Consider the following 18,526-nt stretch of genomic DNA (forward strand, 5'->3'; position numbering starts at 1 on the left):
TAGACATCAAACAAACTGTTTTACTCTTATCCTATCATACACAGAGTTTCAGCTTTGCCTTTAAGTCCTTTGTGGCGGTTGTGCTTTTAACTTTTCACTTGATTTATTGATTTAACCTGCAAAATCACCAATCTTCAGTTTACTTACAACTATTTATTTACTTGCTGTTTGATAGCAGAATTTCATGTTAAGAAGTTTTGAGAAATGAGAAAACACATGCAGCTTTTCCTTCAAGGGTGTAATTCTTTTCACCTGCTTCAAAAATCTTAAAAGTAGATCATAAGTAAGGTGACGTTAAAACACTAACCACGCCATTTTCCGAACACACTATGATTAACATTGAGCTGCATTTCCATCGGAACATGCTGGTGTTGGTTATTAACGCTGGTCTGAGTTGCAGTCCACAAAAATCCCTCAATAGAAATATATATGTATTCTTTTTGTTACGTTGTATGTTGGATGAACTGGGATGTATTGTTACTCAGTGTAGATACTCAGACTGAATATTTATATCTGCTTAAACTCCGAGAAAATCAAAATCAAATGAAGAGAAAAACTTTTTAGCGTACAACTCATTTGTTTTAAATCTGACTATGTCAACTGCGTTACTTCATGTAAGCTGTTGGATTTTTTTTTTTTGGTGTTTAATTGCAGTTTTATTATGCATTTGATATGATATGCATATGAAAGGATTGTCTTAAAATGTTTATTTTGTGATTGAAAGGGGATAAAGGACAATGATGTACTATCTAGTTTAAAAACCTCTGCTTTCGTTGAAAGGTTTGGTTTCAGCTGTGGCCAGAGACTGAACATGACCACATGGTCAATCACCCTCTGGCTGGGGTTAAAGATACACTGACAACTTCAGACAGCTTTTAGCCTGTTATGTGAGATGACACAATGAATTTAGGAACATTATTGTTGTCACTTTCTCTTTATTTCCTATGTGTTTCTTGAATATGTTACATCTATAATGCTCGAATGGAGTTGATTTGTTATTAAAAAACACATCTGTTGCAGAATTTAGGCAAATCTGCTTTCAGAGTTTTTTAAGTAAATGCATTCTTGATGTAAAATTTTTTTTTTTTTTAAAGCAATTAGCCAAAATGCTTTGTAAACCAAACTCATTTTAGATGTAGTTTGTCACCTACAGAACATGTCCCGGTCAGATTTTTTGCTTTACCGTTTTGTTGTAAAACCCCATCAAAAACAAACTCCGTCAAAAACAAATCCCGTCAAAAACAAGGTTCACGTTTATCTGACTTTGGTGACATCATATGTGGCAACATTTGGCACTAATAGAACGCAACGGTTTGAGACAACAACCAGGTCAGACTGGAGTGGAACTCATTATCTCAGTTATATGGAAATCTGTGAAATTCACCAAAATATTCACTAACGGCTCGACTCTTGAACCTTTAGTGACGTTAAAAAAAAAACACAACAGCAACAGAATTTTTTTTTATGTTTATCATTTTGTGAAATCGTGCTGTGGAAATCTACCCTTTATTTTCCAGCTGTGTTTTTATTGCACCTGTGACTGTACTCTGCAACATCATAGTAAATATATTATAATGCATAATACTTTTTTGTGACTAGTTTTTAGCTAATGATAAATCAGTCAGTCTCAAACTTGTGCTATTGTTGTCAGTATCCAAATGTAAACTGCAACCTTATTCTTTGGGAAGATTCTCATCCTATTCTTGGGTTTAGTACAATTAGTATGTCAGGTAATGCTATGGGACCTAGGTGGCGCAAACGAGGGAATAAATGCAGCCAATTTGTAAATATCGCTCTTGTTTTGCACAGTGTAGTTAACTCCATTTCTTTTCACTCTTTTTCCCCCCTGCTTGTCTTCTTCCCTCGCTCTCATGCAGTGACAGTTATGCGCGTGTGAGAGCAGTGGTCATGACTCGGGATGACTCCAGCGGTGGGTGGCTTCCCTTGGGGGGTGGAGGACTTAGCTGTGTCACCGTCTACAAGGTCAGCCGGGCAGAGGACAACAACAGCACCCACAGCGGAGGCAGCGGAGGAAGCGGCAGCAACCTCAGCCCCTGTAGTTCCACTCCCAGTCCGAGTCCCAGTCCTACCGCTGTGGAGTTCCACATCAGGGGCGAAAGACTCAAAGACAAACTGGTGAGAGAATGTAAAGCCTGCACCACGAATTCACTGCATTGCATGCAATCATATTAACAGAGTGCATACAGTTTCATTGAAAAGTCTGCATACAATGGAAAAACGCATGATTACGTTGTAGCAAAATGGTTGAATTTCAAGTGCGGTTTTCTTATCAATACAAGCTCATACATACAGTCTCCTAAGTCTTTAAATTATGTATTGTTTTAGGAGGTACTTTTACCTTAAAACCTTATTAGCTTTTAGTTGATGATAAATAACATTAGTAGGTTTTGTCATTTTCATTTTAGAAGGGTTTATTTGACAGCACTCAATCAATTGACCAATGGGAATACCCAAAAAAACTCAATGAAAACCTAAAAAGGCGAATTGTAGATTTACCCAAAAAGCTGTCTGTAGTCATTTCTAAAGAGCAGATTCCCGAGACCTCCAGTTTGAAATAATGTTCTCAAGTTATTCAGGCTCGTCACCACTGCGCCGGCATAAATTAAAGAAACTATCCGGGACAAACAGCCAAGGAATCACCAGGGCTCAAGTCTGCCATTAATAGGAAAAAGCAAGAACATATCCTCTATTCCAGAAGAATCTGTACGTTTAGGCAAGATGAAGACAGAGCATTTTATCCACAATGATAAGTAGTTCTAAAGAAGTTAATGTGAGATGTTAAACACAACATTGTACATGTGGATGGAAAAGTAAAGGAGAAATATCAGCAGCTAAATAATTGAACTATTGACAATGATCCTAATCACACATCAAGATAGTTTTTTGAATTGATGAACTGGGCTAACATCTGGAATGGCCTTTCTGCCAGAACCTTTTAAAAGTGGGATCATTCCAGGAAACCAGCAATTTTTTATGAACTCTACTCGTCCTGATAGCAAGAGTAGTGAAATATCAAGAGAGAATAATGGCAAAACGTTAAGATAAAGATATTTAACAAAACATAGGTGGGGACGTATGCACATATTTGACTCTGTACAGATGAGGAAAATGTAACACAAAATTCTAAATTGTACACCTCGTTTAAAATGAATGCAAGCTGTATGACTGCGGCACTCTGGCAAAAGATGATTCAAATAAATCATTAAAATCCCAAAACAAACATCCCATCTACACAATGAGTCTGCAAAATAATTCTGAAAGGAACTGTACAAATAAATTCACATTAATTTTCACACTCTATCCAGACGTGCCCTTCAAAGCGCAATAATGTGTGCAAATGATAAACAGTGCGTTCTGTCGAGCAGGATCATTGTGAGCCCAGCTTTCCCAGACTCCTGTCCCTTCGCTGCCTCACTCACACTTTCAGCCACACAGGAAGTGTGTTTTGGCTCTCCTCTGTGGCTCAGGTAACTGAAAATAGGAGCAAACTGCGTGATGTTGTGATGCACGATGACTTCATCGGGGAGAAGGCCACATTACTCAGATGAGAATGTGGGATGAGGGATGTGAGAAAGTCAAAAAGCATGGCAGGATTCTGGAAGATTTAACCCAATTTTTACACAATATTTTCCTTCAGAAATATATATATATATATATATATATATATATATATATATATATATATATATATATATATATATATAATGAATGCAGAAAAGAAAAGAGCAGTTAGCTGGGGTAATAACTATCACAGATTGAGTGTTTGTTGTTTTTGCTTCTTACTAATTACTTTTATGCCCTAGACCGAGTTGTCCTTTAGTAACAGTCAGCAGTTTGACCTCTGACCTCTCTGTGTTTTGCCCCTCTGGCACACTGAGCGCCAAGTTCCAGGACACGGCTGGAGCTACATTTTGCATGACAGCTCCGCTGATAGAAGTGTGGATGTGTGAGAATGAAATACACTGTGAATATTGTTGTCTCTTACTAGAGCTCTTCAAAAATAAAAGTTGCTCAGAGTATAATCAGTTTGCATCTATTTAAAATGTTTGTAAAAGAAAAAAGTGTCAAATCTTGACAGTTATTGAAATGCATGATTTAAACCGCTTTTTTTTTACGCTGTGTTAAACAGTAATACGTAAGATATTAGCAAAGAAGTTGAAGTTATTTATATTCTGTATTATCAGTCTATTTCTTCTCGAGTAGCTGAATTTCTTGTCATTACTGTGCACATTAGATGCAAGCCAGATCCAGTAGATAAAAATTGAAATATCTTTGTTCTGCGGTAATGTGAGTGTAAATCTCTTGGTGTGAGAAATGTTGGATGCCAGATCACAGAGGAGAGGCCACCATGATGCACAGAATCTGGCAACCCCAGACTATCTGACTTTTAGAGCCTTGTTACACGGGCGCCTGAATCACCGCTTTCATCTTTATTGACTGAAGCTTATTTACGCGCGTTTCATGTCTGCGACGGGTTTGTGTTTTGTGCGTTGCTACACAAGCACGCGTGTGGCACAGGAAAAGGGTGTGACGAGAATGCTGCTGTTCAGACGCGGCGTAGACGTGGTTCAGAGACCCCGGCAACTGTTCTGGGATGTGGTGAAACACCCCGATCACCGCCAGGGTCCCTAGTCGCCACAACAAACACACGGCCATATGTAGGTCTGTCGGGATGCCACCCAGTGCCAGGGTGTTGGCGTCAACCTCAGTGCTACCGACTGTCTGAGGGCATCAGAGGGATGACTCCAAGAAAACAGCAAACCACATACTAATGTTAGCCAGCGAGGAAGAAACACTCAATATCAGGGCCTGCCGCTACAGAATTTCTTGTTGCCACCGTTTTACAACAGAAACGCTTTTGTTTTTATTGGAGAGTTAAGCAAACCTGTCATTTGAAGAAGTATTTTTTTTATTTTGACTGATCAAAAATGAAATCGGACTACAGACATGGCTGCCGTTCCCCCCCCAAGAGACAAAAGTGGTTCTTTCGTCTGCCCCAGCAGCATGTCAGTTCTGATGCAGCACTTGTTTTCGGTGCTGTAACATCCATAACCAATTAAGCGCTGTTGGTTTGGTGGAAAAGGCTTTTTCTGCCAGTAACACCCAGTACACTCATCTTCCCATCAGCTCGTACCAGCTTCCCTTACAGCATGATGCTGCCACCACCATGCCCTTTACTGTTAAGGGTGTTGAATATCTGGGAGAAAGCTTGAAATTGACCTCATCCTGACCTGTGGATCTCTGGAGTTCCCATGAGTCTCTTTGCTCCTCCTTATGAAAAGGTGTTATCATTTTCTTTCTAATTTACAGCTATGCCTTGGTGTGTGCCGGTCGTTATCAAACAAATAAAATAGATACACCGAAGCCTGTGTTTGTGACACATTAGAGTTTTAATACTTTTCCAACACACTGTGTGATTTACGTACACCTTTCAGCCTGAATTAAGCAGCAGCAGCTCCACGTAGACAGACAAAAAGCAGATCAGTATTGCATTTAATTCAAAGCAAAATGTGAGTCTTTTTGCAAGCCGTTATCAGGTGACTGAGGACACATAAGATGCGAGAGGAATTCAAAAAGAAAAGAATGGCTTCTAATCAAAGAGCAGGAAGTGGAGGTGGAGCCATAAAGATGGGAGACGGAAGAAAAGAGGTGGAGGGGTTTTGTCTATAAGCGCAGTGATGCGGCACAGAGTGTGCTGGTGATGACTCAGCTGGCTCTCCATATAGCCACCAATCACTCGCCGACTTCCTCCCTGCTTCTCTCCCTCCTTTCTTTCTCTCACTCTTGCTTCTCCTAAAACTACAGATCTAATTGGTGGACGTTGACTGACCATACCAGCTCTTGGATTATGATAAATCTCTGACTAAGCTCTCGACCTCAGCACCTTATCTTTTCACCACAGGTAGCCTTTGAGCTGTAAATGTGGTGGTGTCTAGGATTACTCCGAGTAGCTGCATCTCAGTGTTTCATGTAATCATTTTGACTCATATTAGCAGGCCAAATTTGAACATTTAGCCTTCAAAAGGTGATTTTTTTTATTTTTTAAATGACCATCAAATGAGGTTTCTCGACACAAAGCGTTCGGTGCGTTCTTTGGTTTACTTTCTCCCCTGCTTTGTTTCATTGTGTTTGGTCCCAAACGGTCTTGTCTTACAATATCACCGTTCTGCACGGATCTCGCATCCAGCCGTCTTTGTCCCTCACCTCATTTAACACATCCTGTCTGTGTTCGCTTTCTGTCTGCTTCTCTGGAAAGGTGGCTCCTCCTCCTCTGCTCTTTTCTTTGAGCACATTGTGGAATGTGGTGTTAAGTGTCATCCTGCCATGCAACCGTGATACTTCTTCCTCTGTCAGGCGTTGCTGCGACGCTCACCTTACTAGCTCTGGCTCCATTCAGTCTCGCCTCCACAGTCACCCCCAGAGGCACTATGCGCACCCCTCCTCACCCCGCTCCTCATCCCGCCTCGTCACCCCATCCTCTCCACATCCCCATCCCTCTCGTCTTCCCTCCCTTTATCCTTCAGCTCTGGGAAAACACACAAGCATAACCCTTGGCCCGTCTTTTCTTCTTTAAGAAAGGTACGGGGACATGCTGAGAGGTTACAAAGCAGCTCGCCCAGATAGAATGACATGTCCACTCTTTCGTGAAACTTACCATCAACATTTTCAAACCTTTCCAATACTCGGACCTGAGCAGGCTCGCATTCATCGAGTATTGGCTAGGAACCGTTACCCCCCCCCAGATTACAGACAGTGTGTTCATTTTAATTACACCGGCTACAGTATTTACTCGTTCTCGTCCTTTGTGTCGCCGTGTGCGCGCTCTGACATCCACACTCGGTTAAGTCACCTCTCGTGCATGTCAGAGAAACCTCACCGAGGGTAATGGCCGTCTCTCATTTCATTTAATCTACCCAGAGGAAGACCAGCAGGCAGCCCAGTAGCCCTGATTAATAATAGGCTTTGGAAGCACAGCCTCTTTTCTGCCCTGCTCTCGGGGCTTCCTGGCTTTAAAACATTCCCACACACACCTGGTCTCCTGAAACCACTGCTCTTCAACTTTTAGGATGACAGGGATGAGATGAGATTAAATCCTTATGATGTAGTAACCTTGAAGAAATGTAGTTTGATGTTATTAATTTTTAAAAAAAGAAAAGTTTTTATTTTTATTTCAGGCAAAAACAGCTATCAATCGCTGGATTGCCAGAATAATGTTATTTATTGATTATTACATGCATAAGAGTTATCTTCAGCATTATACTTCCCTTAATACTCAGATTTAACCAAAACTGTAGCAGAAACACCCATGAAATGTAGTGTTTATTTCACAAATTATACTTCTTTTCCCTCATCTTTGTGGGGTAACACTGGGAGTGTAACAAGGTAAATTAGTTGGGCTATCTGCTCTGGTAGCCAGAGCTACTGAAGTTTTTAAACAATACTTTAATTTTTATGAGTGCTGCTCCTTTAGTTATGACTGTCTGTGTTATTTGTGAGTGGAAATGTTACAGATAACTATTTGCCTTTCTTGGAAGCGAGTCGAAAGTGCAGTAACCTTCTTTCAGTTTGATGTTCAACAGAATGCATGTTGTATTCGTCTGCAACGACAAAAAAATGTGAATACTTTTCTTATTTCTACCTTCATTAAGTCAGTTTTGCCCCCTAAAATAAACAAAATACTTATACTTTGTACACTCATCGATGTTACCTTGATATGATAATATCTTGATATTATCATATATCAAGATAAGATAAGATCATTTATTAGTCTCCAATAGGAGAAATTTGTCTTGGAAGCAAGGGGCAAGACCGCAGTACAACAATAAGAACAATACAAGAGTTTAGGTCTTGTTTTTGTGCCATTTCTCTCTGACTTATAGACTTTTTGTGCCCCACATGAGGATTGCGTGGGATACTTGCAGATCAAACATTTACACCTAATCTGAGTTAGGTATAGACCTACCATTGATTTGTTTCTAGATGAGGTCTAAATGTACCCTGAATGTTGTAATCAGGACTGTTGCACAGTTGGATCTATTGCCATGTAACCCTTGTTGACTGGAAAACTGTGTATGTGTGTCTCCAGGTGGTGCTGGAATGTGTTCTGCAGAGAGACCTGGTATACAATAAGGTCAACCCCATCTTCCACCACTGGAGAATCAATGACAAGAAGTTTGGACTGACGTTCCAGAGCCCGGCTGATGCTCGTGCCTTTGACAGGGGAGTACGCCGGGCCATTGAGGACATTAACAAAGGTGTGGGCGTGCTACTCTGCTGTCTGTGTGGCTTTTATCTGTGTTTCAGAGCAAGTCAAACCAGATAAGTCAGCATTACCTCAGCTAACATACTTTACCTTAAAAATACATCCGTCGAGTGCTGGCTATTGTTTCTTTTTAATTCCCATTTGTCAAAAACATCCGAGTTACTTGTAGAATTCTCCTTTGTCACGCCAACAAGAAATACTTGTTCCAAGTTTCCACCATATTTCTTAATCTTGCTACGCTTGCACAAAAAAAAAAAAAATTACGATGAAGCAGCGTGTTTACCTTTGCCGTGTAACGTCCGACCTAGCTTCTGTTCTGGGAGAGATGAGAGACGTGTAGTGTCGATTGGTGTTGATGACTGCACTGTTGCTGCCACTTGTTCACTGAACAAAAGCAAGACCCTTCTTGTGATATCCTGTCGCTTCCAGTTGCTTAGATAATCTCGGCTCTTCCTGTAGAGACTGACAGTTCTTCACTCAGTGTCCCATAGGGAGAGAGAGAGAGAAGCTGAAGCAAGATGAGAAACTTTTAGAACGGACGGCACCCTGAGACATGGCTTGAACTTCAGTCAGGAGAAATCAGTCAGGTTGAGTTTCTGTTTGCTAAAATTGAGGAATGGCTGGAGTAGTCTTTGGCTTGCGGTGTAGTGAGTGCTATTTAAGTTGTGATGGACTTGAGTTGGCAGCTTTGGGTCCTGATAAGCAATATTTTTCTGTACAGAGCCAAAGGTTTCAAAGTCATCCAATTAGTAGGAGACTCGCAAACTCAGCAATCTGCCACCCAGTATTCTTACACAGGAGGTGAGCTGGCTAGCTGGGAAGATATAATCTTTTTTTTTTTTTTTTTTTTTTACTCTCTAGACTCTGGAACCCTAGGGGAGTATAGAGGAGAAACAGTACATTGTATAATAAAGGCTTATCACTGCTTTGCATCAGTCTCTTCTTGCCCACAATTGCTTATCTGAGATTTGAACTTATGGGCACAAGTCCAGGCAGTTTCTAGGTTGAAGGTACCCGCAATGCTTCAATTGTTGACTGTGTGTTCTATGACTTTGTATTTTTGTGTTTTTATGACGTGAAGCACTTTGAACTGCCTTGTTGCAGAAACGTGCTGTACAAATTAACTTGATTGATTCGATTGATTGATTTAATGCTGATGCTTGGGTTTGCAAACTGCATTTCCTGTTAGAGAAGACATAATGCAGTGTTATCATAAAGATAACACTTCTAACAACCACACACTATTCAGATTGGAGAATGTTTTTATAAAACTTAATCTGTAAATTGTCATGTCGGAGAACAACTTGTTCATCTTTACCCCTTAACCTCCAACTTGTTTATTGAGATTTTATGACAAGCACAAAGTAGTAAATAATTGTGATGTTGAAGGAATTGTTTTTTTTACAAACTAAAATCTGTAAAGTGTGGTGAGTCAATATGTTTTCAAATCACCTTAACCTGCAGCAATCTTTTTGGATATGCAAAGTTAATTTTTCCCGTTCTATACATAATGGCTCGAGTGCAGCCAGATTAAATACTTTTTTCCACACATATTATCTATTTGTTTTATGACTGGACTTTGACTGAGCTATTTGAAGACATAAATATGGTTTGGTGTAAATTATTCTATTGGCTGTATGTTTATGGTTGTTGTCAAGCAGATGAACCTCTGTCCCGGTCTCAAATTGTTTTTCTTCGACTCTGACCAGCTCCCCTGATCCTGTTGAGGAAAAGCCTCCCCACAGCATGATGCTGCCAACATCGTGTTTCACTTAGGCACTAGTGTGTGCTGTGTTAGTTTTCCATCTGATCAGAGCCCCTTCTTCCTCATGTTTGCATCTAAACGGTTTGGCGCAAACAGAACCGGGGACTTCTTAAAGTTTCCTTTCAACAATAGTTTTCACCTTGTTGGTCCAGAAAGGTCAGACTTGTAGAGTGCATGAGAGTCGCAACTAAAGATTATTTTGGTAATTGAGTAATCTATCGCTTATTCTGACAATTAATCAATTAGTTTGATATAACAAAATGGATGGCACATTCTACAGATTTTTCAAATAATTAAATTCCTTTGTTTCTTGATTAAGAAAGTAGATATTTTATTGTCTAAAATGCAATATCATAACGTTCCTTTATTAAAAAACTAAAACTATGCCTCTTAAGAAGTTTTGGCTAAAACATGTTTTTTTTTTTCTTTTATCTTAAATAAAAAAATGAATATATTTTCCATACAGTTTTGACTTAATTGCTACTCTGAATATGTTTCAGTAAATTACCTTTTTTTGTGTGTGTTTGTTGTCCTCCAGTTAACAATTGTTGATTTTTAAATTAGTCGATGACTTTTTCAATAATCAGTTATTCACAATTAATCAGATTAATCGTTTCAGAGTCCAGAGGAAGCTCTGGACTCTGCCTACATAGTTTACTATGTTTACTAAGCCTACATAGTTTACTATGTAGGCTTCTTGGCTGCTTCTCCAGTTTATTCTGTTCTTGTCAAATTAAGGTAGAAAGCCAAGTTTTACTAGGTTTTCTGCAGTGTTGTACTCTTTCCAATATTATCCCTGACCTGCCTGGTGTCTTGCTTAGTCCTCAGTTAAAAACCTCTCTGGTCTTAACAGAACAACCGGATTTACACTGAGACTAAATTGCTCACAGGTCGACTCTGATGACTCATAAGGGCAGTTTGGCAAACTAGATTTTATTTAGGGGTGTTATGAGGAAAAAGGCTCAATACAAATGCACACCACCGAATGATCTTCTCAGATTCTTGTAAAAGCTTCACAGTCAGGTTCCGATTCGTCTTGTTGCATTACATAACAGCCCCCACCCAACATACGTTGAAGTTCGTTGTTCAACATGCGCACAACGTGGGAAAAAAAAAAAGAAAGAAAGAATGAAGGGGTCAGCTCATAGCTGCTCCAAATGCGAAGAGTTTCATGTGTGAACATCAGTAAGAGAGGTTTGGCCTTAGCTCCAGCACTTGTCTCTCCCTGTGTTTACCCTGCCACCCCTTTGCCTTTTGTCTGTTTTCGTCTCTCGCTTGGCATTCTCTGTATTCTGGCGGTGTTGTGTAATGCCTCGGCTCTGCGCAGGCAGACGAGTTCGTCTGTATTCCTGTTGCATTGCTGTACTGCTGGACTGCTGCGTGTGTGTGTGTGTGCAGGAGGAGCGAATATGTTTTTGCCTGCGCGTGTGTGCGCACGTGTGCATATCAGTCTTGCAGTCTGCTGTTGCCAAGGCAACGGCGGGCACATGGCTCAGGCAGCTTCGCGGCCCAGCACTGCCAGAGTCGTGCTGCAAGAGGCCTCTTTCTCTTGGAAGCAGAGCAATGCACGCACACACGCACACACACACACACACACACACACACACACACACACAAAGCCTTCCTCCATGTGACTCAGAGATGGACGGACAGAGCGACTGACAGACAGACGGCGTCTCACACAGGCCCAGTAAAATGTTCTCTCCTGACAGAGACGATATTATCATGTTTCCCTGTTCTCATCCCAAGCACAGCCAACTGACTGACGCTGCTTTAAATTAGGCATGTAATTAATTGATTTTAATTAAATGAGACAATGTTTTATAAGATTCACTTGGTGCCAGTGGTACAGTAAAACGACTTTCTCTGGAATATTGTGGGGGAAAGGCACAATGTTCCAGTGGGAACGGTCCAAGTTTTCTCTGATTTTTCCAATCAGGTTTTCTTGTTTATTTATTTATTTTTTTTAAAGATGTAATAAACAAAGATTTATAGTGTGATGGCAAATGTCACTGATTTTTTCTTAAGACTTTGCTGACATTGTGCGGCCTTCACTGCCAGCTGGGAGAGCTTAGTGACAAAATATCCACATCACAGGAAGTTTGATTTCCTGATCAGTAACTCAGATGATTTTTTTTTCCCAAAGAGCAATTTACAGAGCAAACAGAAGCGTGTTTGTTTATCTTGTGGTTGAAACTGGCTTGATTTGGAGTTACAGCTTCCCACTTCCAAGGTACAGTTGAATGCAACGTTTACTGGACAGTACAGCGGGGAAAGGCCCAGTTTAAACAAATGTATTTACATAGAAATATTCTACCCTGTGAAATGTTTCCGTCTTATGCTATTGAAGCTTATGAATATATTACTTTAAACTTGGTTGTATGTTTAGGTCTTCTAGGAAGCTTATGTATATTGAAGCAAAGGCCAATTAACGTCATGTTTAAATCAGACATCTACACACACCGTAACAGCTTTTTTTTTTTTTTTTTTCTATCTTTTCTGACGTTCAGTATGAATGAACTTTTCCTGTTTTAGGTCAGCAGGGATGACCAGAATGATTTAGATTTGCTAAATATCAGAATAATGAGAGAGAACATAAGACACCAGGAAAAGGACTACTGACTGCCACAAATCTGGCTGGGTACAATTTCCAAATGCCTGAAGATGCAATGGCGATCTGTTCAAACACGCATGCACTACTGACTTCATGCTGTTCGGGAAGGTCAGGGGTTCCGTGTTTGGCCATCATTACATTTATAGGAAAAAGAGCTAATTCTACTAAATAATGAGGAATTGTTTGCTTCAAAAAAAAAGTTGAGACGGTAAAAAAAATTATTTAAATATTGGGTTTCAGCTGCTAAATTAAAACAAGTCATTGTTTAAAAAAAGGGCCAGTGGTTTTTAGACTTTATAAAATATGTCCACTAATCAATATTTCCTTCTTTAAATTAATTTTTTTGAATCTTTTATGTTGTAAAAAAAAAAAGCTTATTTTTATCATTATTTGTAATTTCACACTATTATGTTTTTCGGTTTCACTCAGGAAATGACGATTGTCATTTCAAAGTATTACATATTATGTAACATAGAAATATGTTACAGCAACTCCTTCCTTAGAAAAGTACTAACACTTAAACATATGTTTACTTTCTTAAAATTATTTACTACACAAAACGCAGATCACATTGTTTTCCTAACTTCTCATAAGTTCATTTAAAAGATTGGCTTTCTGACTCCTATTATCAACTAATTTGGATATAAAAATGGTTCACAGCATTTTGGGGTCACATTATTCTGGCTCCTGCATATTTCATTAACTTCTGTGTCCGTCCCCCCCCACTAACACAAAGCAGCTTTCATTTCCCCATTAGGCGACAGGCAAAGGAAACCAGAAGCCTTGACCTTTTCTGGCTTGACAAGGATCCGTTGTTATAAAACTTCTGGCGTGCTCAGCAGAGTAGACTTTAAACATTAATGGTGAAGCAGAAAAACGAAAGATCGGTTTGCTGAGAACTCAGTCGAATGTTTAACAGTGTTTGCTTGAAATGTTGTGTTTTGGTTGGAAGAAGACAAGGGGAAGGGCTCTTGATTATTTTGAGCTTTTGCCCTCTAGAGGCGAAGTTTTAAAACTACAAGTTTGCCTACACTAGTACTCGGATATATTTCTTTATACACAAGTACTTTTTTGGATTACGTGAAATGCTCAGGTCAAACTTTTCTCATGTGCCCTTCTTCTTTTCCAGTGTCTAGTCCGTTTGGGGAAGGGGACACTCCCGAGGATGGACTACCGGTGAGTTACAGACCCTTCAATATAATTAAGACTCTCACATTGTTTTTTTACTTTATTAAAAGTTGACTGATCGTGGCTAGAAACTGATACGCAGTGCAAAACAAACCCAAAACTTTAAGATTCTGATCTTTAAACCCCAAACAGACATCATGAGTGGTGCCTTGTGACCAACCTTTTAATGTAAAGTATTTCGACTCTTGATACAAATCAAAAACCAGGTCAGCCTCTGTAATGTGGCGACTGACTGTCAATATGAGTAGTTCTAGCATAAAGAAGCAGCAAGCATACTGTTCAAGCAAACGCACACTTTTTTTTAGAATATCTGTGACCTGTTCGTATGAGGTGGGACACACAGTGTCACATGACACACAGTGTCACAGGGACACATTTAGCCAATTAATAATTGGATAGCAAAAGGTGTTTAACAGGAGATGATGGGTGTTTTTTTTAATTATAGATTTTGAACTATGCAATTTGAGGTGTTCTACCAGAAGCCTGTGTACTCCAGTTAGCGATTAATCGATTACTAAATTGCAATTAATCCGAATGTTTCATCCCTATACTGTATGGAATCAGATATTTCTGATTATGCTTTTGAAACAAGCATTTGTTATGGTCATGTTTTGTTATCCTCTAACACAAATTCTGGTGCCAGTCCACCCCTCTGTTGGCATGTTGTTTATTCGCAGGAAGATTGTCATTTCCTCTGAATCTGCCCAGATGCATCAAAGTTTTGATAAAATGGAGCGGGAGAGTATAGAGAAGAGGCGACGCTCTGTTTCTGCTCTTGCGGTAAAGTTCCTCTTTAAGGAATCAGCCCAAACATACAGGAAATCCAATGGCACCACTGTTGCCAGGCAGCAGGGGGGTGCACTTAGAAACTGGTAGAATTGGAGGGTGGTGGTGGTGGTGGGGCGGGTTGTGTTCATGGGGTTCAGTGAGCCACTGAGGGTATCACCATGGTGATTTGGCATCTGAATGTTGCGGTCGGAGGCCCAGGCTACAGAGAAAGAGAAGTGAACCCGAGGCGAGCTCTGCAGTCAGAGAACCAGCGAATGCCACCGTCCAATAAGGTGTGACATTAGCAGTTTCAAGTGATGCCGCTGCTGCGATCACTTCCTCGCCGTCACTTCACGTTCAGCAGAACACTTCAAAATTGGCTGCTCTGGAGTCCAGAACTTCAGCCTTGCTGTCATTAAGCAGGTAGCAGTGGTTCATCAGACGACGTAACCATCAGTCTTATTTATTGATTGATTAGCTTCACATTATCTCTGATGAAGTGAATAGGTTTTCCTCGTAGCCCTGCATTGTTCCACATGTGTGCTTGGAAATGTATCGAAGATGGTCCCTTCCACCCACATCCTGCCCACTGAGGCCAAGCTCCCACATGCATGCCCTTCACAAGCTTACCACATTCTTCCTCTCTCAAAACACACACACACACACACACACACACACACACACGCACACACACGCAGACAGACAGACAGACAGTATGCACATGTTACATATCTTACCCATAAAGTGGTTGCACAATAAGCCTGCTCAGCTGTGACAGCCCACTGCAAGGAATCATGCATTATCACAACAGTCCTAGTCCTTCCGTCAGCTTGGAGTAAAGTGTCTCTCTTTCCCCCCTTCTCATCTAACAGCACTGGAAAACTCCCATCTAATTTGGCTCTGGCAGGAAGTTTTCTCTTATCGCTTTGGTACGCAGACAGTTTGTTGGTCACTTGTCGTTTGCAGCCTCCGTTACAGAGCAGACCCTCTGTTTGAGTGAGCTTTCTTTATATATATATATATATATATATATATATATATATATATAGTAGAGAATCGCTGTAGAAAACCTGAGCGGATAAAAGATGAAGGGACATTTTCAATAATTATTTATTAATTTATTGAATTTCTTTTTTTTTCCCCCTGTTTTCTGGGAGCTGTGACAGAACATCTTAGTAAAATTTTCTAATAGCCTAAAAAAAACCTTTTTTTGGAATAGATAAATTTGACTGTAATTCTCAAATTCTAATCTTTACATGGAAGGAGTTTCTCTGCTGCAACGGTGCTTTCCAAATATAAAGCTTTGTTTATCTTATGGTTTCATATAACGTTTACAATATGTTGTCCAAAATTGTCCTAAAAAAAAACAAGACGTGCAGTGATAAAAATCAACTTCAGTTCATCTCCTGGACATGAAGTGGGCAAAGCTCAGACGTCGGTAGGATTCCCTCATCATGATGTTGAAGCATCGTAGTGATGGTGAACCCAGGTGATAAACTCCCCACATAAAGTCGTAAAATGAGCAATCTTGTGTTTGTTCATGTCTCCTGCTTCTGACTGCCCTTTTCTTCGGTTAATGTTGGTATCTTTGCCTCGGTCCGCAGTGCTGCACAGTAGTTGTAAATGTGGGGTTGACCTACGGTGAACACTATTCACGAGCGCTACGTTAAAACGTGTAAATATTCAACAGCAGCTGCAAAAATATATGATGGCGACACTTTTGAAGCCGCTTTTGAAGGTGTTTTTTTTTATTTTTTACATTTTCTGTTAGCATAGTTAGCTTAGCCAACTGTAATAGCATTCACTGGGTAGTATTTAGATTGTAAACATTCCTACCTCGTTTCAAAGTGTTTTGCAGGTTCTACATGTTTCATGTCAAATAGTTTAAAAAAAGAGTTTGATGTGTGAAAGTTGAAATAGAAGAAACTTCCTGTTAACCGCCCACTGTTTGCCGAAGCTCCTCGTCGCTCCTCAGTTATTATTACTGACACACGAGTAACAAATGCTATTTTCATTTTTAGATTTTGTTATTTAAGTGTGCAGTTGGTATTGCTGCTTAAACTTCCTGCGCTGCAAAAACACAGCACCGTCATTTCTGGATCTGTTGCCCTGATTGAAGAGTGTCAGTTTGATCCCAACACTGGATCAAATCAGGCCCATTTCTACACCGAAGCTGTTTAACAGCTTCAGCTGACTGACAACACAATTTGAGGGACAGAAACAACAAAACAGAAAAGGAAGTTAGGCATATTTTAGGTATGGACTTCACAAACAACATAGCTACATGAGATGCAATGTCCTTCAATTTCACCTCAATATTGAAGAGTCCTTTAAGGCAGAGCAGATGATTCTTAATTCTCACCAACAACAACAAAATCTGCTTTCTACTATATTTGAGAGTAGTAACTGGTTCCCTAACTCCCCGGGAAGAAGCACAGACTCAACCCGCCTCTGGAGTTTCTTTAATTGTAAAGTGAAGGCTGCGCTGCAGAGAGCTAGTAAGCGTTTCAGTATGCTGACGCTCTTCCACGGGCCTCCCAGTCCTGTGAGGGCGGAAGTGTCCCTGATGTTGGTGCACAGCCCTGTTGCCCCCGACTCCCCTCCTTTCCCCCGGCCCCCAGCAGCCCGCCACATCTCCAGGGTCAGATCAGCCTCAGGTTGGCCCCCACGCATGCCTTTGAATGGCGGGGCTTAGGCAAGCGCTTTAAAAGGAAGCCCAAGTCTGTTTCCCATTTCATCCCCCCCCCCCCCTCCCAACACCCTCCACCTCCACCACTCCACTGGTTGCTCTCGTTCCTTTCCCCCTTTCTCTTTCTCTCTCTCTTTTTCTCTCTCTCTCTCTCACACACACACGCACAGCTGTCATTTGGCTTTTCAGGCTCTGTGCTGCATTTCCCCAGCTGGAGCTAGTTTATGACATTCCCTCTGCCGACTCTTGGCCTCTCGTGCTCTCTCTGTTTCTCCGGCTCTAACACGCACACGCGCGCACGCAGAAACACACACGGCGCAATCTCATTTTTTCCTGCTCTGTTCTTTCTCCTCTCCGTCTTCCTCTGTCTCCTGTTCCTCACATTCCCATGCAGACACGGTGGATGCTATCGCACTCTTCTGTGTTTGGCAAAAAAAAAAGAAAAAAAGGAGTGCATAAACTCCACCATGTGCTTGCAGCCTGAAAAAGTGGGGAGTAGAAGTGAGGTAGAGGGGGGAAAGGAGTTAAAGGAAGCATCTCTTAGCAACCACAGGACAGTAATTACTGTAGCAGCAGCTAGGAGCAAACCAGATTTCCGCTGCGCGTTAAAGCACTGGCGTGGGCTACTTTACACACAGCTCTGACTAACCGGAGCCAGCCGCCTCCTCCACATGCAGAGGGAGGGAGGCAGGAGAGAGGAGGACTAACCTTGCCTTGTGAGGTCGGGATGTGTGTGGGAAAACGGACTTCAAGCTGGTGTGTGTAATGCTCGGATAAGGTTGGATCAAAGTTGTCAGGATGTGTGTTTTACCTGAGCTCCAACAAGCTGGAAAATCTCTGCCCCGGTGATGCACAGAATATCAGAGCGTATAACGGAGTTACTGATGATTTTCTTTCGTTTGCCCTCAAAACGGGCCTGCTTTATTCAAAAATACTCCCTTAAGTTACGGCGTGAGAATATTTAGCTTCTGCATCCACGCCGGAATGCTATTTATAGATCCTCTAATCCTGCCTGATTTTGACAGTAAATTTTCCTCATGAGATCAGTCAGCACAAGGTAAAAGGAAGATTTACTTTCATTGCTGGCTTCACTTCTTTCAAGAGCCATTTTTGTATGTATGTGTGTGTATGTATATGTGTGTGTGCGTGCGTGTGATTGTTTGTGGGAACACATGCAAGCCTAATGGGAACTTTGAGTTCTTGTAACAGAAGGGCCTT

The 18,526-nt window shown here is 40.9% G+C and overlaps 1 protein-coding gene across 1 annotated transcript in view; it reads left to right on the plus strand.

Moving 5' to 3' along the window:
- Positions 1-18,526, plus strand: part of spred1 (sprouty related EVH1 domain containing 1) — a 40,161-nt gene that overhangs the window by 14,603 nt on the left and 7,032 nt on the right. Inside the window, exons 2-4 of the mRNA XM_008399808.3 lie at positions 1,878-2,136; positions 8,108-8,276; positions 13,793-13,839. Coding sequence (XP_008398030.1) covers positions 1,878-2,136; positions 8,108-8,276; positions 13,793-13,839 — 475 coding nt within the window. The remainder of the gene's footprint in view (positions 1-1,877; positions 2,137-8,107; positions 8,277-13,792; positions 13,840-18,526) is intronic.

This window comes from Poecilia reticulata, chromosome 22, assembly GCF_904066995.2.
Source record: "Poecilia reticulata chromosome 22, P_reticulata-male-v2, whole genome shotgun sequence".
Taxonomy (NCBI): Eukaryota; Metazoa; Chordata; class Actinopteri; order Cyprinodontiformes; family Poeciliidae; genus Poecilia; species Poecilia reticulata.